Source organism: Coffea arabica, chromosome 1c, assembly GCF_036785885.1.
Source record: "Coffea arabica cultivar ET-39 chromosome 1c, Coffea Arabica ET-39 HiFi, whole genome shotgun sequence".
NCBI classification, from domain to species: domain Eukaryota; kingdom Viridiplantae; phylum Streptophyta; class Magnoliopsida; order Gentianales; family Rubiaceae; genus Coffea; species Coffea arabica.
In genome coordinates, this window is record NC_092310.1 from 58,001,188 (window position 1) to 58,025,439 (window position 24,252).

Here is a 24,252-nt window from a genome sequence, read left to right on the forward strand (position 1 = left end):
ACTTTCTTTGCACATTTCAACAATTGCATGGAACCTATTTTTCAGCCACTTAACTTTTGATTCAATATGTGGGCTGACTTGTTTGGTAAAAGTAGGTTGCTTACGCAAGATAATTTTAAGCAATTCGCTCATATAATTATTTTTAAATCCTCCATCTGATTTTCACATTGGATCACAAGCCAACTCTTGCAATGATTCTATGAGCACTTTTACCTCTTCACCAGTCCAAAAACATTTATTTTTCCCTCTTCCACGTACAATTTCATCATTCTCCATCCTATCATTTAGAAGTCAACCCATATATATCAATTAATTTTGATACACAATAGCATATAGCTGAAATTTATAATATAACAAAACACATAAAAGAACATACAATTAAAAGTCAATCCAAATTTAAAAGAACATACATCAAGTGTCAATCTAATTCACAAATCCACTACAAGAGTACATCAAATGTCAATCCAAATTTAATGAGTCTAAGAGCTAAACATCCATTCATAGCTAAATACTAAGTCCAGCCCTCCAATTGTCAAACATTTCATGTGCTAAATTATTTCTAAAATTTGCCCATTGATCACTTGGCAAAATAGTGGATATGTACTCTACTTCTTCATCACTGTCTTCATCTTCACTTTCATTTTCTTCACTTTGTAGTAATTCTTGTGGATCAAAAGTCATGAACTTCCTTATCAAGTTGTACAGCAGACAACATGCCATAATTATTCGCACTTGTGTTTGAATTGGAAAAAATGAAGGGGATGCTAGAATCTTCCACCTTCCTTTTAGCAATCCAAAACATCTTTCTATGATATTTCTAGCTTTAGAATGTTTCATGTTGAAATATTCCTCTGGTCTTTGTGGTCGATAACCATTGAATTCATTAAGGTGATATCTTTGCCCTCGATAAGGGGCAAGAAATCCATCAGCATTACAATATCCAGCATCCACCAAGTAATAACAACCTTCAAAATTCAATCATGTACAAATTACAAACTAGACTACCTTATTTTCGAAAAAAAATTGATTGAATGGTATTGAATACTGCAATATATGTTTACCTTGTGGGACTCTAAGACCATTTGGTCTAGAGATAGCATTTCGAAGCACACGACCATCATGTGCCGAACCTTCCCAACCAGGCAAGACATAGATAAATTGCATATTAGGAGAACAAACCCCTAATACATTCGTTGCAATACTTCCTTTTCTCGTTCGGTATCTTGATTTTTGTTCGGTGGGTGGTGTCACATCTATTAATGTCCCATCTAAGGCACCTAAGCAATTCTATTTTAACAAAAATAAAAAATATAAATGAGTTAAAATGTCTACATTTGATAGTTTAGATGAAAACATACATTTTATTAAATGATTGTATTTTAATGTTTGAATTACCTTAAAACATTTCCATCTCTCATCTGTGCAATCTTCGGTAATAGGCTCAGGCTTCTTAAGTAATATAGTATGCAATTTCAAAACTGCTAGGAGGCAAAAATTAAATTGACGACTCATCGTTTCTCTACTTCTCCAAAATAGACCACAAATTGTTCTACTTTTCTTGTGGTGAGCCAAAACATATACAAACATGGCAACAATTTCTTCTATTGACATGTTTCTTGTAGCTTTCAAACCTCCAGTGTCTCTAATCATTTCACATAATATCCCAAATGTTCGTCTATCCATACGAAGTTCACTAATACAATAAGCATCACTCTCCCTAGTCAAATTGAATAAGTGTTGCATGCGCTCAGTGACTTTTTCTTCTTTTGATTTTATTTGCTTTCTTCTACTTTTGAGATGAATGAATATTAACTGGTACCACATCATAAACAGTGCAATAACAACCATTATCATTCCTGATAAAATCTGGCTTTGCTCTCGATATTTTTTGCGTCTTCTGTTTTGAATAGGCAAACGTGGCATCTGTGTCTACATAACAATATGACAATCAAACGTAAGTATTCACCAAACTAGATTACGGCATCAAAATCTTCAAATGCATTAAACATCAATTGATCTTATTAAAAGGGTCTAGACATGCATCATACATCCGTAAACACAATGATGTATAGATATAAATAAGCATAAACAAACGAAATTGATGGTTGAAACTTGAAATCCTAATGTATGAATAACTATGAAACTGAAAGCTATTCAAGCAGACAATTTTACAAACAGGTACAGGGCATGTAGAAACCCACCCAAACTATACCAGTATTCACGGATCAAATAACCAAAAGATCAAGAATTGATTAACCTCCATTGAATGCGTAATCCAAGAAAACACATTAAAAACATAAAAATGACAAATCTAGTGACATTAACATTTATCTCACCAAAAAAAAGAAAATTTAGTGTTATTGTATCAGATTCCCTTCTTTTCTTCTTTATTTTCAGCTACCCAGTGAGTAGCCTGAAAAAACAGAGAAGAAGAAAGAGAAAAGCTTGCATACGAAAAGAAAATTGCAGAGGCAAGGGAGTTTGTAATCCACTGAGCTGGGATCAAGGAATTCACCCTAGTAGAAGACTCTTCAACTCTAGAATTCGTTGTCCAAGGAGAGTCGAAAGCCACTGATCTTTATGGTTGTCCAACCGATGAAGTAGAAGAGGTAGAAAATCTGATGAAGAAGAAGAACGGAAGGTGCGGCGTGTAATGAAGAAAAAAAAAGGGTAGGTTCGTCATAAATGTTTTTGCTCGGGAATGAGTTGAGGATTTTGTCCAAAACCTCCCAATTTACTCAGGAATGGTGAAAGTCCGATTTTTTAGAAATGATTCCAGAAATTGCATTCCAATAGACTTAACCCAAGCAACAAATAAGGGATTCATTCCATTATTTGATTCCCAAACCTTTTAACCAAGCAGCCCCTAACTTTCCCGCAAGGATAAACAGGAACTTTCCCGCAAGGGCTGTCCAAAAGTAAGGATAAACAGGAACTTGGAAGCAAAACTTTCCCGCAAGGATGATGACTGGAAAGATAGTGTCCCAAACTCAAAAGTTTCCAAGTCGTGTAAGCCTAATTATGTTCTTTGAACACATTCTGAAGCTTGGACCTATAATTGTTGTTCCGGCAATTATAAAAGGACCACGTAAACAACTCTATTAATCATTAAACATGAATCACTTTTACTTGTGCTGATAGCAATCCAAATTCAAATATCAAGTACTGATAGATATCGAATCAACAAAACTCTCTAAAAGTACAAGACAAGTAAGACGTGGAATCCATATTTGTTCTCATAAAAAGCAACTCTCGTGCTCATCAAGTCAGCAACGGGAATGAAGTAATAGGTTCGCAAACTCTGAACTCGAGAACACTTCTAAATAACATCAACATCAACCATCCAACTTCAGTTCATCCAGGCATTTTAAGATGCTTTAAGATCATCCAATCCGACACTAGCCTGACATAAAATAAACGATACATCAGTTCTTTCCTATCCTTGTAAAATCTGAAATATTTGAGTTGCCATATTCAAGACAACAGCTAACTACCAACAAAAAATGGGAAAAAAAATAAGAAGAAAACTTTTTGCTCAAGGGTTCTTACCAAGAACTTGTGGTTCTCTTCCAGAAGTGGTGGAAAAGTAGTGCAGAATTTTTCGATGTCAGCATTAATATCACCTTTGCCACCTATTACATCCATAAATTTGTTCCTATCTGGAGCAAGCTTCATGGCAATCTGCATTTTAATACCTATGTGTTAAATCATACTAGGTACAAACCATGGCAAAGATCTGAATGCAAATATTAAGGTGCATACCGTAAAACTGGAACTTGCTAGCCACCCATGCCACTTTTTCAATGTTTTGCTGTAGGAATCAGTGCAAGCTTGTGACATGGCCCAATCTGGGTGGTCCACTAAATTGCGGAACAATTCCACCAAGAAATCCATGGCCCTAGAGAATAAGTCAATAATTTAAGTTCAACATGACAAGACATAGTTGCATAAGAACAGACATGCTTTACACGCAAATATCATGAGTTCATGAATACAAGTGAGACTGACACCAAGAGAACTTCTTTAGCTTACATTTAATTTAGAGCAAATAGAAAATTCAAAATTTACAACTGTATGAATGACTAGTTACCTTGTCAACCACAGAAGACCATTAGTACAGCTGGATGAGGATTTTGCAGTTTTAGCTTCAATCTCAACTTGTACCATGCTGTACAAGTGATTGAATTGTGCTGGATCAGACAAATATTTGTTTTCTAACCTCTACACATAAGGAATAACAGAAGTCAGACAATATCCTGGTCCCTGGAAATGAACAATAGTTATGCATTGCTCTTCACATAGTCATTATCAAGGAAATACTTAAACATATTTTGAACAGAATAAAGTTTGAAATATAGATAGAATATGCCATGGCCAATATTTGTCCATTTTAGCAATTCTTTTTCTCAACAACTGCACACATGAGGGAAAACAGCTCAACTACACAAAGTCTCAAGGGAAAGCTATCCTGCACCCAAGCCTCTTAAGAGTGATATTAGGAGAACTGACCACATTTCAGTAAAAAAAAAAAAAAATCTCCAGGTTTTTCAAAATTTTACTGCGAATTAGAAATCCAGACCAACATGCTTATACAATTGGAACAAATTTCCATGACAATGATGGCTGCAAGGTTGGACAAGTTTCAAGAAATCAGAATGATGAACATTCACTTAACAACTAAAACAGAAAGTCTAACCGTTATATTTCCACCAATATCAGACTTGACAAGTGCCATAGCAGCTCCAAACTTGTCTGGCCATTACAAAGAAACAAAACTATGTTGTCAAGATCCTGAAAAAGTAATCTCATTGACAAGCAAAATGACACAATAAGGCAACCGACATTCATTTCTGAAAAATAGAAACTCCAGTAGTCTTGGTCACATTTAAATTTCAAGTAAAGCTCAATTACAGAAAGAAAAACGGTTCACAGCAATTTTCAAATCAAACCTCATCGTGAAAAGAATCTCAAGTACCAAGAGACCAATAGCTACCGGCCAAGGAAAGAGTATCAATCCATACTTTTACAAAATAGTACCACTCAATGACATGTCGATGCGACATTGTGGACATAACATGAAAACACGTAAGTATTTGGGAAAAGAAACGCAACAATGAGTAAAAAGGCAACGATAGGTATCTAAGTGGAAAGTAAAAGTACCTATAACAGGTAGAATTTGTTTGCAAACTTCTAAGAAAGGCTTGGTAAGCATATCTCCTTGTTCAGACTTGACATGCTTCATTCCTTCTAAAGCAGGGGTAAAAACTGTCTCTGCCATTCTCACCGTCGCCGCTCAACTCTGCATCAAACATGTTCGCTCGCTCACATTAATAGTAAGTCTTACAATTCACCACGCAAACACAATTACTGCATATTTACATACATACACATATATATAACCGAAATTTGATCAAACTTATAACTTTTCAATACGCAAAAAATAAGAAAGAAAAAATCATTCACTCCCACGAGAAGATCAATTCAAGTCCAAATTAAGAAATTAAGAGATCATCGTGACCGTGAACTGACAATAATATTTTGACGAAATTAACGGAAAACAAAGCTTCGAAGTCAAGTCAAGCCGATAAATCACAGCACAGACTGTACTGAGATCGTCTCAACCAGTGAAATCGCGCCATGTTTTCACAACCAAAGCAGCTACTGAAACAAATGTACAGTAAAACGAAATCCAGTGGTAACGCCCGGAGTTGAAGCTAAACACCATAACTGAAGGATCGCAGGCGAAAAAAAGGAAGAATAAAGGACAAATGCTTAGATAGAGATCTAGACACACCTAAGCTTGGAGAGAATGTTGGTTGCGTGAGTATGCGAAAGCTTATTCAGAGAGAAGAGTAGATCGGAAGAGAATGAGATAGGGAAAGAGGGGCGAAGCCTACACCTTTTATACCCCAGTCACCAGTCACCGCCTGCTGGTTTCTGATTTTGAGATTTCTTTTCTTTTCCTTTCGGGTTTGCTTTTGGAAAACGCTGATGTTTCAAACGTGTAACTAACGGAAATAAGATGACGGAAAATTTTTTTTTTTTTTTTACGCCACTAATGGGAGTGCATCCGATTCTCGTAAAATCTTTCAGGAGGTGAAAAAAAAAAAAGGCGTAAAATCTTGATCTTACAAACGGAGTCGTTTCGGGGTCCTTTCGTTCCAATGCGGTGCGACCTCCCTCTTCCCTCGAGGTGACGGCACGATGCAAGACAATTTTTTTTTATTCTTTAATTATAAGAAAAAGTTTTGCATTCAAAATCACTCACGTATTATTTAAATTCATTTCTTTCCCACGCCACAAAGACACTTTAATTGGTAATAAATTACTATCCAAAAAAATAATAATTATAATGACACAAAAATGGATATTTTCCATTTTAAAACCTAAGATTCGTAATCCAATTTAAAGGTGATATTTGAAATGTGGAGGCGGGAACTGGGATAAATGATAAGTTAGAGGGATAAGATTAAGCAAAATGATTTAAATTAAAATAATAGATTAGGCACTGCCATACTCATTAAGAGTACAGGAATCTCTAATTAAAATCATATTTTAATGCAACTTTAACACACTTTGAGATTTTGCGTTCTCAGCCAGTATTAGACAGTATCAGTATGTATAACTAAACATTGTTTAGATGTTTTAGGAAGAGCTAAAACATCAGAGCTAAGTATTTATTTTAGGATTTTTTGAGATAATTACTCCAATTAGATTCTGCGAAGCAAATTCTACGGAACTTGCGTACTGAAAACAAATGGATTAATGCGTCCATAATCACACATTATAAAGTTAAACCAATAGCTAATTTAACGGGCAAAGAACCCATTAAAATTTGGGCCAGGCTTAAGACCTTCCCAACGTAAAAATATCTGTTTGCTTCTGCTTGCAACAGCCCTTCGGCCCAATCCCACAAATTTCCAAACAAAAAATAACGGAAGCTTAAAGAGAATGTGATTACGTTAAAAGTAAATTTTATATACACTATCACTATATATATTATCACGATAAATGACATTTAAGTATGTTTTAAATTTTAAATTTAAATTTTGCATATACATCATATATTTAATGGTAATAGTGTATACACTGACAGTGTATATAAGATTAATTCTTACGTTAAGAGAAATTAAATCCGCACAAAAATCCGATTTCATGCGCTTATTATATGTAAGTTCAACATCTCTTGATCTTAGATCACAAAAGGATGAAATGAGGAATCACAATTCTTGGAATACTCCTAAACCATCGGCTGCTATCAAGTAGTATTTGCATATCTCCTAAACCATAGTCGACAGCCGGAAGAAGGGGAAAAAAAACATTGGATTTAAGCCAGAATACTATACACTCAATGTTGTCATACAGGCAAGACAGCCTCGAAAGAATCGGGTATAGAAGAACCCCCAGACCAAAAATAGACCAGAAAAATAGAAAAAAAAAATGGAAATATGGAATGGAGCTCACTCGTGAAACATTCCCGCTGCAGCCGAATGCAACTATGATTTCTTGGCCTGCATGAATGATGATGAGCAGCACTAAGGTATCCACACCACAACAAATGCAGCCACCAAGAGCAGCTGATAAAACTCTTGTTATTATGAAGTTTACCTTACTCAAATACTTCTTATGAATTTTCAAGGCCTCCTTTACTGCCTTCTTTACATCCATATTCCCAGTTAGTTCACCCAAAATCTAGACAGAGATCAAGCACATGGGTCAACGGACAAGCACATGAGCAAGGTTCCCTATCAATATCAACAGAGAGAGTTTGTGGAAGTATACCTGAACAACATCATCTAGACCCTTGGCCTCTTTTAGAAGTCGCTTATTCTTCGTCTCAAGGACACTAGCAACAACAAAAACAGCAAGAGCAGTTTTCTGTTCTGTCCATCCGGTTTGAACATTTTTCCTCTCGAACTTTCCATACAGCTTTAGCAGTTTATTGTTGATCTTTTGGCTGCCAGTCTGGCAACTAGAATTCGGCTCCTCATACAACAGATACATGTTTGGATTGTATTCCATGGCCCACATCACCTATTTTAAGTTCAACTTAGTAAGTAAAATGTTTGTACGTCGAGCAATAAGTCCCCAGCCAGTGGGCAATCCAGCGGTTTTCCAGATAAACCTCAAGGACTATTCCGTCCTCCCTGGTCATGACCATTTAAGAGGAACAGTTCCCCAGCAATAAAACACATTGAAGTTGATGCTTAGCAGAAAAAACTTTTAAGACAAATGGCTTTCAAACTCCAGTATCCAGTTTTCCTTACCTCCCAAAGATACAACGAATCAACAAATGAGAACTCTCTCCTAAAAAGTACCATCAGCATACGAAACGCAAACAAATACTCCCCACCATCCAATTCCTCTGTCAAAAATTAAATAAATTGAAATTACTACTTTGGGATGGGAGGAGAGAGACAGACAGAAAAGTTTGACGACAGAGAAACACAAAATACCACCATCCAAGTTTTTCTGGAGAAAATTTTAATCAATAAAATAGTAAGTACAAGCTTGGGGGTGAGGGTAAGTGATAGAGACAGATAATTAACTATGTGGAATATCCCAAAACTCTGTTCTTGTAGTTCGTAGCATTGCCATTGCTCAGGTACAATCAAGGCTTGCCACTTCAGTAACTGAAGATCTGGCATGTATAAACCTTTAGAAAAGAAGAAAAGAAACTGAAGATCTGGCATAAACATCTTAAATGCAGTTTGCTGTAGATTTTTTTAACTGTTAACAAGTTTTACACACATCTGAAACCTCTTTTATTTATCCTAATTGAGGCTTTCCTTTTTAGTAATGAAGTTAACATATGGGCCAGAACATATTCAGAAAGTAAATCTTGTACCCTAAGCTCTGATGGATTCAAATATTGGAGTCTTTAAATATTTAGTCCACTTGGAACTTAAATAACCACTATCCATTTAAAGTCCACTGATCCCTCGCCAATGATCTGCCTAGCATAGAAAACTCTTACACACTGCGTGTAGATGCAAGAACCACAAAGCTAAGGCTCTGAATCCTACAACAATATCTAGAAGAGAACAGGGTTAGCAGCCAATACCAAGATGTTGGTGTAGCTTTGGATCAATAGTTTTAATGATCTGTGCAAGAGTACTCAGCTGAGATTGAACACCAACAGAAGTTGTGCTGCACCTAAAGTTTTCCCTCTTCAAAAGCAGAGAGATGTACAATAGAATTCCAGAAAATAAGCAGTGAATACAGGTTAAATTGTAAAACATACAAGACAAGAAGTTGCCTTATATCAGGGCTAGGTGAAATACACGCATATCACTTAAGATTTGACATGTTTAAAAACTCAAAAAAGAGAAATCCTAATAAGGACACTGAGACAACCAAATCAGTCAGGTCCCTGACATCCCATGAACGTTCAAAGCAGAGAAAATTACATATAAAGAAAATATGCACCAATCAAATCTTTGGCACAGAATATTATATTTATAAAGTTACAAGAAAAATTGCATTGTTTGGTCGTGAATTTTCAATGTAAAAAATAACAAGTTAAATAATATCAAAGAGTTATCACCTGCAGACATACAACAATAATAGTGTTCAATTAACTTAACTCCATTTCCAGGGTTTCAATATGTATGGCAAAGAAAATGGACTGACAGCATTGAATATTCTTATATGGCCAGCAACAACTGAGTTCAACTTTACATCTGAAATCGGCAAATCATGACAGTACAAAATTAGAAAACATAGTCCATTTGAAAATCGTTCTTCACTTTCTCAAATCTCCATATGACACATATCATGAGCAGACCAAAACTGCCAAATTAAACTCAAATTGCCCCCCGGTTATTTTCTTGTTTAGGCAGTTTTAGCACCACAAGAAGGAAAGCAACAAGAGTAGATCCATGGCCTCCTCCATTCCAGAAAAAGTAAAAAGAAGAATGAAGACGAGAATAGGAAAAGGGGAGAAAATTAAATGAGTGTAGCTCAGAGATGAAAATATACGCAATTTATCTATAGTACTGCAGCATGAATTTAAGCATAGATTGGAAGCCATGCATTTGAAACAACAAGAATTAGAATGAGCACAAGAACATTAACACAACAAATATGAATACATATTTCACAATAAGCAAGTGAGAAATTGCACGTATCAGGGAAAAAGAGCCTACCAATCTGCGCATTGCACGCTCAAAGCACCAAAATGCATCTGCTTCATCATCTAGAAGAATAACCATTGGAGAGCATATGTCACTCATTCCTGCTTAGAGAAATAAAAGAAGACTCTGTAAGACATACAAGATCATCTTGCTATGTTAAGTTAAACTGACAGCCAATTACCTTGAACATATCCAATATCTCCGTCAAACCAAGAATATACAGCAAGGATATCCCAAAGTTTGGCTTGGTTCTTTTCGGTTTCATAAAAAACCAGAATACGATCCGTGCGAACAACGTCTAGACCTACAGCACAAATTTGTTTCCAGTTGTTTTAGCAATATAGACCATGAAGATGTACTCTACTAGCTTCCTAAGTATGAGCCAAGCTATATGGTGAAACTAAATATGTTTGAGTGAAAGTATGAAGGGTATCAAGAATGGTAGATGTACTTCTACAGGAGTAAGGTGGGAAGGGGGAGGAAAAAAAAAGAGTGGGGAGAGGGAAGGCCGATTTAGACAGGGTACAAATCGCTAAAAATGAACCTGATATTTGTACATTGTAATTGCAATGTGCTTATATGAACATAATAAATTTGTTCGACCAAAATGCTGGAACAAACACACCACATCGGACATGGCAACAACATAATTTCCCAGGAAACTAAGCTATATAGTAGACATGAATATTGCATTGGCTTATTTACATATGCAATTTTAGACTGTAGATATAATAATGAAGACTCTACTAAATTAAACTATTTCCCCACCTAATTACATGGATTGAGCCAAATGAAAAGTAAAATGCCTAATATCAGCACTTCAACCTGACATAGACCCAACTCATACGTATAGCTAATTTGCAGCAACATCATAAGTCCATTAACGATGGATTAATAGTACTCTAATATCATTTGTGACTATTGGTGAAGTCCAATAGTTAAGAAACATTACCTTGCCGGTAACAAGTGGAATTCAAGTGTACAGAAGGCGTGATGATAGATTTATCATCTATGCAAAAGATAACCAAAAAAAAAAAGAAAAAGAAAAAGATCTCTACAAGTATGAAGTAGATTTTTAAGTATTTAGGAAAAAAGAAAATTTTCCTTACACGAAGTTACTGTAATGTTCAATCAGCAATTGAGCAGCTCTCACATATATCAATGATGCATTCCAGAGCAATGTCCAAATACACATGATACTGGAAAATAATTTTAACTCAAACAAGGAACGCACTAAGGATGAACACGAACAGCCTAGGTTGCTAGCAAAGAGGAATACCCAAAAATAACCAGAAAAATGGGTGAACTACATTAACCACGCCAAGATGAGAAGAACTATAACAACCATATAGGGTATAGTGTACCAACCAATTTGATGCAAGCTCCGCTTCCACTGAATCACTCTCTTATCTGCTGAACCATTGTCACTCGGCTTGCTACCAAAGTCATCTGGTAGATTGCCATTAACTGAAGTTTCAATTATCGGCTGGCCATCATCAGTAATTATGGCTGCAGTTATGAACTTTCCCCTGCCAATAACTGGCACCATTTCTTTACATTCAGTTTTCCAAGCAGCATACTGCTCCCTGATCAGCCAACTTGACATACTTAGTCAATACATGACCATATGAACAAAACCCAAATTTTACACATCAATACATCCAAATAAGAACATAGATCCACCAACTCTTAAATCTGTGGCATCAATTGAATCCAGCATGTAGAGGCAAGTTTGCATCCAACATGTTGAGGCAAGTTTGAAACCGACTGAACATGAACACTTGCAACCAAATTGTTACTCAAACAGAAGAAGTAGAACACAGGATAAAGTGAAGATGATCATGCTTGTGACAATACGAACTAACAAATAGTTGGAGCCATATGATGTTACTTGAACCACATAATAACTACTTATATAACGAATGACGCTGATAAGAGGAAGTGTTACAGAAACAGAATCATTGCGTGAGAAACCATTCTTGCATTCAATAGTGCATAAATTATATTATTCAGCTTGTAATAACTCAAGAGATAGTATTGAAAATAACTGCAGCGAGCAATTTCAAAAGCAGAAGGTACTGCAATAAATTAACTCACATTACCTTCTTCGCTGTCTAATTTCATTTCTTTCCTCAAATGTGCTGTTGGGATCATAACAACCCAACAGAAATTCCCACACAGCACCTTTAATTGATGGATGAATGCCCTACCATTTTTGCAATGCAATCAAATAAGCAGAATACTGCCAATATTCCACGAGCAAAGGAAGCATGTACATTTAACAGATCGAATTGAATATCAGTCTTATTTAAACTCTTGAACAAACAGCATAAGTAAAGATTTAATGCAAAAGAGTGCATCCTGTGATTAAAATAAACTGCCCAATGCAAATGCATTCTTATTCTTCGGCACTAAAGTCAAATTGGAAACAAATAATATTCGAGGCTAAAGTTAGAAATGTAGCTTTCAACACAACAACTTTAGTACCGCAGATCAAATGCCAAAAACAAAACTTTTGCAGAGCTTAGAAGGTGCCCTGCCACCAACGTCGCATGCTTTAGGTACACTTCGTCTACCACCCAAGACCAGGCAACAATTGAATGCAATTTTGCAAGTTTCTTATACATATTTCATATTCTAGGCAGACCAAGCTGCCTGAATACTATCTGATAAACAAGCTTTTTGGACAGCACTTAAAACCAAAAAAAAAGGGGGGGGGGGGGTGTGGAGAACTCACCCCTCTCTGAATTCTTCTAAGAACTCCTGCTATATCCAACTGACCATCTTGACTGAAAGCAGCATTCCATCTTCTTGGACTTAGAGTTTTACCCACCTGTCAAACAAATAAAGGATCTTGTCAGAAGAATCTGTTGGAAATTCTGGGAGGTGGGGGGTGGGGTGGGGAGAAGGAAAGGTGTACAGCCCACCCAGCCAATCAACATCCTTCGAAATATATCAAAACAAAAAGATTTAAAAAAAAAACATAAGTGAAGGTCCCAAAAAGAAATTTGCAACTGATAATCAGGTCCTCGGCGTGTTCTAAGTATTTTTATTTCCATAGCCTAATAAATGTCTATACACTCTCCAGCTCACTCACCAGTAGAGTTAAAGTTACAAATCCACAAAAACTTGAACAAACGCAAGTGAAATGCTAAAAAGTTGGGAGTCATGAGCAATTGCTAAAAGCGAAGTTTAGTAATTAATGATACGGAGTTAAATGAATTACGCAGATAAAATATGACAGGCAAATGGAACTCGCACAAACCCTGGGTTTGAAGCGGGTCTTGGGAACATCTTCTTGGCGTTGAGGCCTCACAGGGAAGTATGACTCCAACTCTACGGAAGCCGAATTCTTCATCAGACACCCCAATCCTGACGGCAATGTAAAAGCTTAGCAATAGAGGAAATCAGCAGTCCCAAAAGATAAGACCCTATTGTTGCATGCTACCACATTACGATATCAGCCAAAGTAGGTTGTACCATTATCCTCCTTGCACATCAAAAAGCCCATCTCTTTTCGCGGATGGTCGATTATGTTCTGCCAAATGAAAAACGCACTTTCTAGTTTCTACTCAATCCCAACAACTAAGTTATTCAATTGCTGCAACGTAATAGTACTCCTAACTGATCAACGAAAAGTGAGATCCCAGTAAAAGTCCTCAATTTTCTTTAAAGATTTCTTCCACCTTAAAATCGAACAAATGAAGCAGCTTCAACGAGACGCAACAATGCTTAGGTATGACCAGGAATGGTGTATTCTATTTCTGACTTCTGCAGCTTCTTTTTTTTTTCCGAAAGACATATGCCAGGTACGAATACAGAAAAACAGGAGACAAAGATTCGCGTGGCTCTGAGATTAATTCGAGATGGAGGAGGACAGTAACATGGGACAGTAATTTTCTTTTCTTTGCTGGGGAAATTGTCATTCTAGTCTCTAAACTTTTTCAGTTACACCAATTTAGGCCCTAAAAGTTTTTTTACATGGAATTAGTCCCTAAATTTTTTTCACTGGTATACTTTTCGGTACAAAATTGTCATTTTAATTTCTAAACTTTTTCAATTATACCAATTCAGTCCCTGAAAGTTTTTTTTACATGGAATTAGTCTCTAAAATTTTTCACTTATACCAATTAAGAACCTCGGCGCCACCAATTAGTTACTTTCTAGTACAAACTCACCATCAAATAAAGGGCAATATATGAGCTACAAATTAAGGGTCAAAACTAAAAAACAAAGAAAAGATAGAGGACTAAAGCTACAATAAAATGAAAAAAATGAGAAACCTGAAAAGAGTCAGTCGGTTGGAGCCGATGTTGGACAACATAACAAGTGGCACAGGCCGCAAGGCATTAATCGGTTAAAGCCCAATTAGTGTGAAAAGAGCAGCCCATCAACATCAAAGCCCATCAGTCCGGAAATTAAAACCCTAGCGCTATATCTTTCATTCCTCAAACCCTAGAGCCAACATATTCCTCCGCGTCACTCATCACCACTCCCTCCGTAGCGCCCATCAGAGATCGCCGACAATGGTGAGTCTTCGCCGCCGTACGTCCTTCAGCTACCACCAGACTCTCTTTAGATTGTCTGCTCTTCATATTTCACTTAGAAAATGAGTCTGAATTTTCTGTTTTGTGTTTTTTTTTATTCTTGTAAAGGTGTTCAAGAGGTACGTGGAGATCGGAAGGGTCGCTCTGATCAACTATGGCAAGGAATACGGAAAGCTCGTCGTCATCGTCGACGTCATCGACCAGAATAGGGTAACCTTTTGTTCCCTGCTTCCTTACAGGTTTCATATTTTGCATAATAAAAACAGAGCTTATAGATAACAGTATGAGGTTTTTTTTAATGTTAATTTGATGCTTTGCAAGCGTATTAGCGAGGAGTGTTGTTTGGGTATCCGTATGGATTTTGTTGCTGAGTAGCATTATGTCGGTTCGGAGATATCTATTATCCGTAGTTTTCTAATTGAACCCAAGTATGTGAGTGGAGACTAGCCTGTCTGCTCGAGTTTTTCAAGGTTTTTTTTATTGTGAATTATCTAGACTGATGGACCTTCATAGGATGATAAGGATTCCAGCATTTTTTTTGGGATTTGCCTGTGAATATTTTTCTCTTGAGAAGAAAGAAATGAGTATCTGTAAGTTTCCCTTGAGTCCTACTCGTTACAGAAGCTTGAAACGGATTCCAATGGCTACTAGTTGTCGCTATTTTTGTAAATTTCTTGGAATGATTTGCAATGGCTACTATTCACTTGCTATTTGATAGCGAATATCTTATTTTTCTGAAACTTTTTAAGATTATCATTTTTCTTTCAACCTTTTTTCCCTCTCAAGTTTGGAATCTTAAAGTTCTAGGTAAATATTATTTTAGAGAATTAAGTACTTATCACTTCATTTTTGCCTAATGGGTGGAAAGCTTGTTGGTGATAAATTAGCCGGAATAGATAGGATGTACATGATGCTAGTAAAATGTTGAAGGATTTGTGGACTTCAATCTGTTTATTGAGCCTTTATTTTTGTAGGCTCTTGTTGATGCCCCCGACATGGTGAGGAGTCAAATGAATTTCAAGAGGCTCACTCTCACAGATATCAAAATTGATATCAAAAGAATTCCAAAGAAGAAGGCTTTGGTTGCTGCTTTGGAGGCTGCCGGTAGGTATATTAGGTGATATGATAGACTTGCTCTCTCTTGATAAATTTTGGGGATTACCCTGCTGATTTCTGATGATATTCTGCAGATGTCAAGACTAAATGGGAGAATAGTTCTTGGGGTAGAAAGCTGATTGTTCAGAAGAGAAGGGCCTCACTCAATGATTTTGACAGGTTCAAGCTTATGCTGGCAAAGATTAAGGTGCGTATTACTTTTGGTGCCATTTACTAGTCGTGTGTGAATTTTTTTGTGCACCGATTATAACATGGAGGAGGAAACATGTAAGAAATGTATCCCGTGTTATAGACCTGAATAGTCCCTTTGCCTTCTGGTCTCTTTCTTGATGAGTGTATGTTTGAGTCTGATTTTCTAACTGTGCTTTGGATACATCTGCAAATCCTTTTCACATAATTAAACATCCCATCTGTAGTAAATATGTGTTGGCAGTTCTGTTTTCTGGAATTTAATGTCCTGATGAAGTCTAGATGTTCTCTTCTTGTTCTTTTGCAGAAAGCTGGAGTAGTAAGGCAGGAGCTTGCAAAGCTAAAAAGGCAGAGTGCTGCTTGAGGAAAATCTTCACATCATAATTGCAATTTTTGTTTTAGTGCCTATTTTGGAAGGTGTATTGATGTACTCTCAGTTTAGTTTTAATAGTTTATGGATTACTGGAAGGAGAGAAACATGCTTTCTTTGACCATTTTTGGATGGAATTTAAGATGGTCTTGGAGTTCTTGAGTTTTATTTATGAAGTTTAACCTTGCTTCTGGGATCAATTTTTGTGCTACTACTCGTTTTGGTATTCCAACTAGACCTGCATGCCTTTGGTTGCCGTGCGTGTAATGCCAAATTAGCATGGTATGTGTGGCATTTTTACTGAATGATGTTGATTGTAAAAATATTCGTGCAGCTGCACCGACTGATTATTGTGCATGTTTATGTCAATGGGTTCTTGCTTTGTGCACGCAGAAGGCCCCCGCATTATTCTGCTAAAATTTTGTCATATCTTCTGTTAGCTTTTCTTGGTCGGGTAGGTGTTACCATTAGCTTCTTTCTGGTCTCTGTTAAAATGCGAGTTTATCTATCTTATTGGGACGGATGCTTAGCTGTCCGTTGAAGATTGTTGGGGAAAAGGGATGACGAGGGAAGAGGAGAGGCAGCTGGTGATGGTGTTTGATGATGGTGGGTGAAAAAAATAAAAAAGGAGAGATTAATTGACACTATCCATTTATAATAGAAAGTTTTTAAATAAAATGTTAACACTATATATTTCAAAAAACACCTTTGAAAACATCTAATCCATACGGATGTGTTATTTATACTTTTGGTAAGTGAATTAGAGATTTGGACTATATTAAAACTCATTAGGTGAGTAAAATAAAATGGAAATACAAAATCATGTAATAAACAGAAAAAAAAAAAACCTAAGGATTTTACTTGACAATTCCCATGAGGGACGCCAGAATTAGATAAACTTAGGAAGTAAACTTGGGCTAAATCAATTCAGTTGTCCTCAGGAAGAAAAAAAAAAAGCGTCAGGTTCCCTAAATTTTGTAGTATTCATTTAGCATATTAAAATTTTCTTGCCCCTTATCCTTTTTTTTTTTTTTTTTTTTTTCATTTTTGACAATCTATCCACATAACGAGTATGAAATTGTCTTAAAAGATTTTGGATAAAATCAACTCCAATGCAGTTGGCAAAAGTTCACGAATTGTTTTCCACCATGTTGTTGCTAATTCATTATTGTTAGACAATTAAAAAGCCTTTCCCTTTCCTGGTGGAAGCTAGAAAGCCTAATCCCACGAAAATTCCCTTTTCCACATGTGTTTAGTTAACAAGAAGAAAATACAAATGCTTGTGGTTGCTTGACAGAAAGTTACGGAAAAATTAGCTAGTGTATTCTTTAATAGAAAAAAAATTCAATATTGAACTTCTTTATTTTCGGTATTTAATATATGGAAAAACATAGATTTAGCTACTGTGTGTGTTTTAAGGCACTTTTGGTGTTTTTTTTTTTTTTTTTGTGTTTTTTAGATTGTTTTTGGTATCTTTGAGATTGTTTTTGTTTGTGTATGTGACATTATATATGAAAAACTTGTTTTTTAAAAAATGAAAATCCAAACGGAATAATAAGTTTATATATGTATATGCACATATGTGGGTGTGTAAGTTATTTCAAAAATATAGACATAAAAAAGGATCATAAATGTAAACGAAAAAAAATACCAATGTCATATAAATTTAATAAATTACTAATTCATTAATTTATAAAATAGGAATAAAATGCTCAATTACAAGCCAGTTGATTGAATTGTAATTCTAATTTATGTAAAAGTTTAGAATGGAGGAAAGAAGTTGTAAAAAAAAAAACAATTAATTTTTTCATGACTCACTTTTCTATCAATTTCAGATGAAAAAATTTTATAAGAAAATAAGCAGTTGCGAACAATTTTTTTGTGAAGGATCCCATATTAAAGTTTTTGCCGACAAATAAACTTACAGGAAAGTTATCCTTCACTTTCGTTCCCTTTTCCTGGTGATCAAACAGTGTAAAGTCTTCCGTGCGAAGTTGCAGGAGTTGGAAAGAAGTTAGAGCCCACCACCGAGGAATCACTTCTCCGTGTCACTTTCGCCACCCGCCTGACACATCTGTTGCTGGCAAAACAAATATCTTTTATCCGGAGGATCAAAATTAAAGAAAGAGGCAAAAGAAAAAAAAAAAAAAAAGTAACATCAATGAACATCTTCTCAAAGAAGCCCACCGCCAAAGGTTCCTTTTCAGCGCCCATTCTTAATTCTCTCGAGTTTGGTGTCGTCTAATTCTTCTGATCAAAATTCTCTATAGTCTTCCCTTTTCCTTTTATGGGTATATGACGAACTCTTTTATGGGTTGACTTGTGAACTCATCGAGTCATTGTACTACTAGTGGTATTTGGTTTTTCACTCTTTTCTTTTTTCAAATCTGTTTTGCTTGAGATCGGATATTAATGCTAATTCGTGCTCTCTAATAATGGATTTGTATTTGGTTTGATTTGCAGAGGCTCTGCGACAGAGCAAAAGAGAAATGACCAATGCCACCAGAGGTTGTATCAATATCTCTGCTTCTCAAAATCTCATTCTTAATCTTAATTTTTATTAGCATAGAGATTGTGATAGTAGTAATTTTCCAATCATCCCTGTTGATAGATAAAATAGAGGTATGTTTTCTATTTAAGTTTCAGGCCAAAAGGCACAAGCCAAAGTAAAGGTTACCGTGTCATGATGATGCAGTAAAATTCTTTATGACCTAATAATGGTTAGAGTCTTAAACTGGGGTCAAGGAATATAAGTTGAGGAGAAGATGCAGTATCATCATCTGATGTCTGCGCTTGACAGTATTGCTAAGAGTTGAAAAGTCTCAAATTTCCTTAGTGGTGCAAGTCTTGTTACTATTTGGTCAGAATTTCTTAAACTTGACACCTTTGCCACTGTGCAGTTTACCCTCTTATAGATCATCTTTTTGCTGAATAAAGAGCACCATCTAATGAGGCAAAAATGAGAATATACTTCTGCTTCTAGTCTTCCTTGTTTATTTTTATTGTCATAGTTTGTCAGATTAGTTAAAATTCCACAATTGTGATTTCCGTTGCACTTGGATTTTTTTTCATTTTAGGTATTGAGAGAGAAATTACTGGACTACAATTAGAGGTATGCCAAAAGTTTCCTCTTGGCAGTTCTATTGACAATTCAGTTGCATAGAATTCGAGTTGAATATCTAACTTTGACCGTGAAATAGGAAAAGAAGCTTGTTGCTGAGATAAAGAGAACTGCTAAGACAGGCAATGAGGTTTGCTGCTCTCAGTACACTTCTACTAATTTTTCCTTGCCTCTTGAGACTCGTGCCTATTATAGTTCATGGTCTCTTTGTACAGCATATAAGATTATACGCCACAAAGGTCTTTGGCATTTTCATCTTAATTTTTGTTATTAAATTTCCAGGCAGCAGCCAAAACTCTAGCACGTCAACTGGTTAGGCTGAGACAGCAGATAGCCAACTTGCAGGGTAGTCGAGCTCAAATGAGAGGTATTGCTACTCACACTCAGGTAGACCACTGAAAATCCTTTATTTTTCTAACCCTTCCATTCCCTATATGGCTAGTGCATTCCTCATCAAGTTGTATTTATTTTTTCAGGCAATTTCTGCCCACTCTTCGGTCGCTGTCGGCATGAAAGGTGCTACTAAAGCTATGTCAGCAATGAATAAGGTTAGGCTGATGTCAACTTTGTGAATGTTTTATGGTGTAAAGAGAAAATATAGATGCATATGATTATGCCCTCAGACAGAGAGAGACTTGTGAAGGCAGAAGAAATTGGTTCCTCTCAATGAGAAGAGTTCCAAAATACTAGATTCTAGAGTTAATTTTAGCATAATTTGCTTTGGGTTAACCCATGGTTCATGGAGTTGGAATGAATGACAAGGACACCTGCCCCCTCGCCTTTGAGCAAGACAAAACAAGGGGGCAAGGGATCCTTTAATAGCATTATAGTTTTATTTATTTATTTTTGGTAGCTTCATAACACAGTGTGTCATCTTTAAGGGTGGTCTAGGCTCTCCTAGACCATAAACTTTTTACTGCATGCACCATGTGATCTCCTTTAAACAAAATGGTTATGATTTAATTGTCAAAAACATAATGATTTTCTCTGTCATAGGGGGAAACATGAAATCAAAGTCAGTTTGTGTTATCTTTATCCCCACTCACATCCATGATTATATACTGTGTTGTAGCAAATGTCCCCAGCAAATCAGGCAAAGGTAATGCAAGAGTTCCAGAAGCAATCAGGGCAGATGGACATGACGGTAAGATTGTAAAATTTCTTTGAACTACAACATGGAATATTAACTTGCATATCTGGCACCAATGTTTATGTTGTTTGTCCTCGTAGACTGAGATGATGTCAGATGCCATAGATGATGTTCTGGATGATGATGATGCAGAAGATGAAAGTGAAGAGTTGACGAATCAGGTAAGTCTTGTTAGGGCATTTCATTTAGTTTGAGTAAAATTTTGGGGCATATGCTTGGAACTGGGAACTTTTAAGTTTGAAATTATCATTTAGTTGGAGAAGACACTTAAATGAGTTATAAAATATGAAGCTAAAGTTCTACAATTAATGTCCATGGGAAGAGATGGCCCTTTCTGATATGTTTTAGTTTCCAACTGATTATATGAACCTAGTTCAGAAACAGAAGCGTGTATGCAGATGGAAGGCTACTTGCGTATGCTTAGGCCTGTTGGCCTGTCAACGGTCCGGGTTTGGACCCGGACCCGGACTGAAATTTTTGCGGGTATGGGTAGGGATTTAATTCCGTTACCTGGACCCGGATCCGGATCCATTTTGTCAAACAAAACAAGGGTCGAATACGGAATATAGTATTCCGGCCCGTATTAGACCCGGATCCGGATATAAATGGATTGATAATTTAAAATATATATATTTATCAATATAATTAGATTAGGGTGATGTATTTGAGTAAAGTCAATTTGATTTCTTTTCTTATTTGATTTTTTTTTTTGTATTAGTTAGAAATTAGTTTACAAATATATTTTTTTTTCTCATTTTTATTAGAAATTGTAAGTTTTGATAATTTTTTCGGGTAGGCCGATCCGGATCCGAGACCCGTCGGATCCGGATCCGGAACATAGAGTAGAAGACCAGCCGGGTAATCAGGTCAGATCCGGGTCCGATATGATATGCCGGGTCCGGAATAATGAATTATGGCCCGGATCCGGCCCGTTGACAGGCCTACGTATGCTATCATAATGATGTCCGTCCTGAAATGTTTGTCGCATTTCGGGATTCCAACTTTTAAGAATAGTGGTTGATAGTGATGTTAGTGGATTTGTTTCCAAAATTACCCTCAAAAATTTAAATTTCAAATTTGAATTTAGTATGAAATATAGATAAAGGTGGGAATAACATTGGAAAAAAAGATCAAAAGTAACTTTGACTTTAGTAAGATGACAAACATTTTAGGACATCCCAAAATGGAAAGCATGACACTTTCAATGGGACAGAGAGAGTATGTCACAATTGATCACCATGAAAGTAAAGCTTTAAAGCTGGTTTTTGCAGTTTGAGAATGTCATTGTGGCTTTAATTTCATCTTCACTTGTGCTTTAAAGTGATAAATTGAGTTCCAGGTATGCTAAAATGCAAAGCTGCTTGACATTTATGACATCAAATGAGTCCTGTAAAATAGAGAATCAAATTTTAAATGCTATCTAGTTGCAAATTGTTGTTTATTGAAATTTCCAAATATTTTGCTTTAATTGTGTTAATATCTATCTCTTTACTCATTTCTGAGATTTACGCCCATGTCTCATTGATCTTACATTTTTAGGTGCTAGATGAAATTGGCGTTGATGTTGCCTCACAGGTTTGTTCGTCCTTCTGGTTGGTGGTTGTGTGAGTTTATCATATCCAACTCTTTTAGCCAAATTAACTTTTCACATCTTGTCTTCCAGTTGTCAGCAGCTCCCAGGGGAAAAATTGCTGGGAAGAACACTGAGGATGGAAGCAGGTGCATCCCTATACTCTTTTTCATTCCTCTTGTATTTTTTTCACAAGAATACGAACAAAGACGTGCATACGTGCACATGGATATGTTATGTTAAATTACCATTTTGCTCTTTGGAACAAAGTGAACACCTTGAATTCCCAAGAGCTGACAAGTTTTTGCTTTTCTTGTTTCCCCTTTTCTCATTTCACTCATAGTGGGTGTTTTGACATAATAAAGGGGAACTTGATGTACAAGTTTCTTTAGAAAATTGGACTATTCTTTTGAGGAATGCTAGGATTTTTGCTATTATGACCTAGAAATTAATATGTTCAATAGGTGTTGATAGTTTTTCTACTTATGGGAGTCCTGCCAATATGGCTAGCCTAGTGTAAAATAAAGAGTTGGACACGAGTGCCACAAGGAATAGTGAAGAGTCCGAGTAACATAGCACCCTGGAGTACGATCTTTACATACTAGATTTGGCCTGTTATTATGTCTGTTCACTATTGTACATGAATAAATTGATGAGGTTGTATTCCAATGTGGTGTTTATCCATCGTCGTAGGAAGTGTAGCTTGGTTCGCCTTCCAGTCCTTTGTATAGATCTAAAGTTATCCCTTGTATTTTTTTTTTTTTTGGCAGTTCGGGGATTGATGATCTGGAGAAGAGATTGGCTGCGCTTAGAAATCCCTAAGGGATTGTCTTTGGATTGGTTACCGTGTTTCCTCCCAGATTGTTGATTGGCAGTACGGTCTGCAGTTATTCACAGTTGTACATGTCACATATTTGTCCTACCATTTTGTAAAAACAAAGTTAGCTAACCCTGTTTTTCATTACATTGAGGCCATGTGTGATAGATTTTAAGTAGGAAGAATGCTCGAAATTTTTTTCAGTAGAATTCTGTGCCTTGGGCTATACGTTTAGAATTCAGCTTTCAGCCACATTTTACAAGTACTTAGTGTTTTGACCTCGTGTTTTGGTGGTGGTATGAGTAAGCTCACGCTGGGTATGTTTGATGGAGAAAGGGCAAAAATGAAAATAGGAACAGAACAGTTGTGGGAACAATAATATTTCTTGTCTGTGTTGCGCGTTAAGTGGCCCCATCTAGCGAAGTCCAACTTACCCAGAGAGTACGTTTGATGCGTGCTTTTCCTGAACTCCCTTGTTATTCTAGCTTATTTTAAGTGAGTGACTCCGAAATAGAGTAAGCTCTCATCAGTTGGCACGAGCATACGCCAAAAGGGAGCAAATGGCAATCAGAGAGAGCGTTTCTTTGGAGCGAGTGATCCTTGGGTAAGGGTCACGAATGAGTGGGGGTAGGCACCTAAGAGGCAAGAGGAGGAGGCTCTGATAAAGCATCTAACCTAATTTGTTGAACAAGCAAAGAGAAGGAAGGGTTGGGAAACATTCCGATTGAAGCTATAACGAAAGGAGGGCCATATGAAAGACGATTGAATATAATGTCCTCCGTCTGGACCTCTTAGGGCATCTGCAACGGAGTGTAATGATGCGTGCAATGCCTGTCATGACATGGATCTATTACACGGCCATCCATTGTGGCCATGTAATGCCCATTACACGCATCATTATGATGATGCGTGTAATGGGCATTACATGATGATGCGTGTAATGGGCCAGTGTCAAAATTTAGCAATCTCAAAATTTATATTAGCAACGTTAAAGTCAGCAACGTTAATTTTTTTTTCCAAGAGTTATGTTTTAATTCTCTATATAAACACATAATACACTCCTTTTTTTTCATATCCTACCATTCTACTCTATTATTTCTTTTGCTCTCTCACTCATTTTCCTCAACCCCATTGCACAATTTTTTAAAATTTGAATATTTTGTGATTATGGATGAGAATTTTAGTAGTTTTACAAACATGTTAAATGCTCCAAATATAGAAAATTCATCCTCCTCA

The 24,252-nt window shown here is 36.3% G+C and overlaps 4 protein-coding genes and 1 long non-coding RNA gene across 15 annotated transcripts; 2 read left to right on the top strand and 3 right to left on the bottom strand.

Moving 5' to 3' along the window:
• Window positions 1-373: 373 nt before the first annotated feature.
• LOC113691466 (uncharacterized) lies at window positions 374-1,278 on the bottom strand. The gene is made up of 2 exons (XR_011841564.1): window positions 1,062-1,278; window positions 374-965 (listed from the first exon to the last, which is right to left on the bottom strand). It is a non-coding gene; the product is annotated as an uncharacterized lncRNA (long non-coding RNA).
• A 1,823-nt stretch (window positions 1,279-3,101) lies between these two features.
• Window positions 3,102-6,040, bottom strand: LOC140037628 (glycolipid transfer protein 1-like). Of its 2 annotated transcripts, none has more exons than XM_072082219.1 (7): window positions 5,900-6,040; window positions 5,161-5,299; window positions 4,697-4,752; window positions 4,091-4,221; window positions 3,763-3,898; window positions 3,550-3,681; window positions 3,102-3,403 (listed from the first exon to the last, which is right to left on the bottom strand). In XM_072082219.1, exons 2-7 carry the CDS (start codon window positions 5,276-5,278, stop codon window positions 3,368-3,370), a joined length of 609 nt encoding a protein of 202 aa, XP_071938320.1. In that variant the 5' UTR covers window positions 5,279-5,299; window positions 5,900-6,040; the 3' UTR covers window positions 3,102-3,367. The 2 variants fall into 2 exon arrangements, with proteins under 2 accessions (XP_071938320.1, XP_071938317.1); XM_072082216.1 differs by having other exon boundaries at window positions 5,795-5,936.
• A 1,264-nt stretch (window positions 6,041-7,304) lies between these two features.
• LOC140004238 (rab GTPase-activating protein 22-like) lies at window positions 7,305-14,010 on the bottom strand. 8 transcript variants are annotated; one of them, XM_072082230.1, is made up of 13 exons: window positions 13,823-14,008; window positions 13,617-13,674; window positions 13,402-13,508; window positions 12,874-12,969; window positions 12,239-12,342; window positions 11,505-11,722; window positions 10,318-10,440; window positions 10,149-10,237; window positions 9,065-9,170; window positions 8,268-8,365; window positions 7,783-8,034; window positions 7,609-7,692; window positions 7,305-7,511 (listed from the first exon to the last, which is right to left on the bottom strand). In XM_072082230.1, the coding sequence occupies exons 2-13, from the start codon at window positions 13,645-13,647 to the stop codon at window positions 7,497-7,499; spliced, it is 1,323 nt and encodes a 440-aa protein (XP_071938331.1). In that variant the 5' UTR covers window positions 13,648-13,674; window positions 13,823-14,008; the 3' UTR covers window positions 7,305-7,496. The 8 variants fall into 8 exon arrangements, 5 of the variants coding, with proteins under 5 accessions (XP_071938331.1, XP_071938332.1, XP_071938325.1 ...); XM_072082231.1 differs by having other exon boundaries at window positions 10,149-10,198; window positions 13,617-14,008; XM_072082224.1 differs by having other exon boundaries at window positions 13,617-14,008.
• A 520-nt stretch (window positions 14,011-14,530) lies between these two features.
• On the top strand, window positions 14,531-16,558 carry LOC113714840 (large ribosomal subunit protein eL14y). Its single transcript, XM_027238954.2, has 5 exons — window positions 14,531-14,665; window positions 14,792-14,893; window positions 15,658-15,787; window positions 15,874-15,986; window positions 16,296-16,558. The coding sequence occupies exons 1-5, from the start codon at window positions 14,663-14,665 to the stop codon at window positions 16,350-16,352; spliced, it is 405 nt and encodes a 134-aa protein (XP_027094755.1). The 5' UTR covers window positions 14,531-14,662; the 3' UTR covers window positions 16,353-16,558.
• A 1,725-nt stretch (window positions 16,559-18,283) lies between these two features.
• On the top strand, window positions 18,284-23,297 carry LOC113714846 (vacuolar protein sorting-associated protein 2 homolog 3). Of its 3 annotated transcripts, none has more exons than XM_027238967.2 (11): window positions 18,284-18,553; window positions 18,822-18,866; window positions 19,436-19,470; window positions 19,559-19,609; window positions 19,762-19,866; window positions 19,956-20,027; window positions 20,552-20,623; window positions 20,710-20,790; window positions 22,169-22,204; window positions 22,293-22,348; window positions 22,970-23,297. In XM_027238967.2, the coding sequence occupies exons 1-11, from the start codon at window positions 18,520-18,522 to the stop codon at window positions 23,019-23,021; spliced, it is 639 nt and encodes a 212-aa protein (XP_027094768.1). In that variant the 5' UTR covers window positions 18,284-18,519; the 3' UTR covers window positions 23,022-23,297. The 3 variants fall into 3 exon arrangements, with proteins under 3 accessions (XP_027094768.1, XP_071938355.1, XP_071938354.1); XM_072082254.1 differs by lacking the exon at window positions 18,284-18,553 and adding an exon at window positions 18,571-18,711 and having other exon boundaries at window positions 22,970-23,163; XM_072082253.1 differs by lacking the exon at window positions 18,284-18,553 and adding an exon at window positions 18,629-18,649 and having other exon boundaries at window positions 22,970-23,163.
• Window positions 23,298-24,252: the final 955 nt, after the last annotated feature.

Coding starts and splice junctions, on each gene's coding strand:
- LOC140037628 (XM_072082219.1), bottom strand. CDS start 5,278: ATGGCAGAGACAGTTTTTACCCCTGCTTTAGAAGGAATGAAGCATGTC. Junction 3,682..3,762: donor TAGCAAGTTCCAGTTTTACG/GTATGCACCTTA, acceptor ATTAAAATGCAG/ATTGCCATGAAGCTTGCTCC. Junction 3,404..3,549: donor AAGAGAACCACAAGTTCTTG/GTAAGAACCCTT, acceptor ATTTTATGTCAG/GCTAGTGTCGGATTGGATGA.
- LOC140004238 (XM_072082230.1), bottom strand. CDS start 13,647: ATGGGCTTTTTGATGTGCAAGGAGGATAATG. Junction 10,238..10,317: donor AGATATTGGATATGTTCAAG/GTAATTGGCTGT, acceptor TTCTCTAAGCAG/GAATGAGTGACATATGCTCT. Junction 7,693..7,782: donor GTCTAGATGATGTTGTTCAG/GTATACTTCCAC, acceptor ATCTCTGTCTAG/ATTTTGGGTGAACTAACTGG.
- LOC113714840 (XM_027238954.2), top strand. Junction 14,894..15,657: donor ACGTCATCGACCAGAATAGG/GTAACCTTTTGT, acceptor TTATTTTTGTAG/GCTCTTGTTGATGCCCCCGA. Junction 15,987..16,295: donor TTATGCTGGCAAAGATTAAG/GTGCGTATTACT, acceptor GTTCTTTTGCAG/AAAGCTGGAGTAGTAAGGCA.
- LOC113714846 (XM_027238967.2), top strand. CDS start 18,520: ATGAACATCTTCTCAAAGAAGCCCACCGCCAAAG. Junction 19,610..19,761: donor CTGCTAAGACAGGCAATGAG/GTTTGCTGCTCT, acceptor TTAAATTTCCAG/GCAGCAGCCAAAACTCTAGC. Junction 20,028..20,551: donor CTATGTCAGCAATGAATAAG/GTTAGGCTGATG, acceptor ACTGTGTTGTAG/CAAATGTCCCCAGCAAATCA.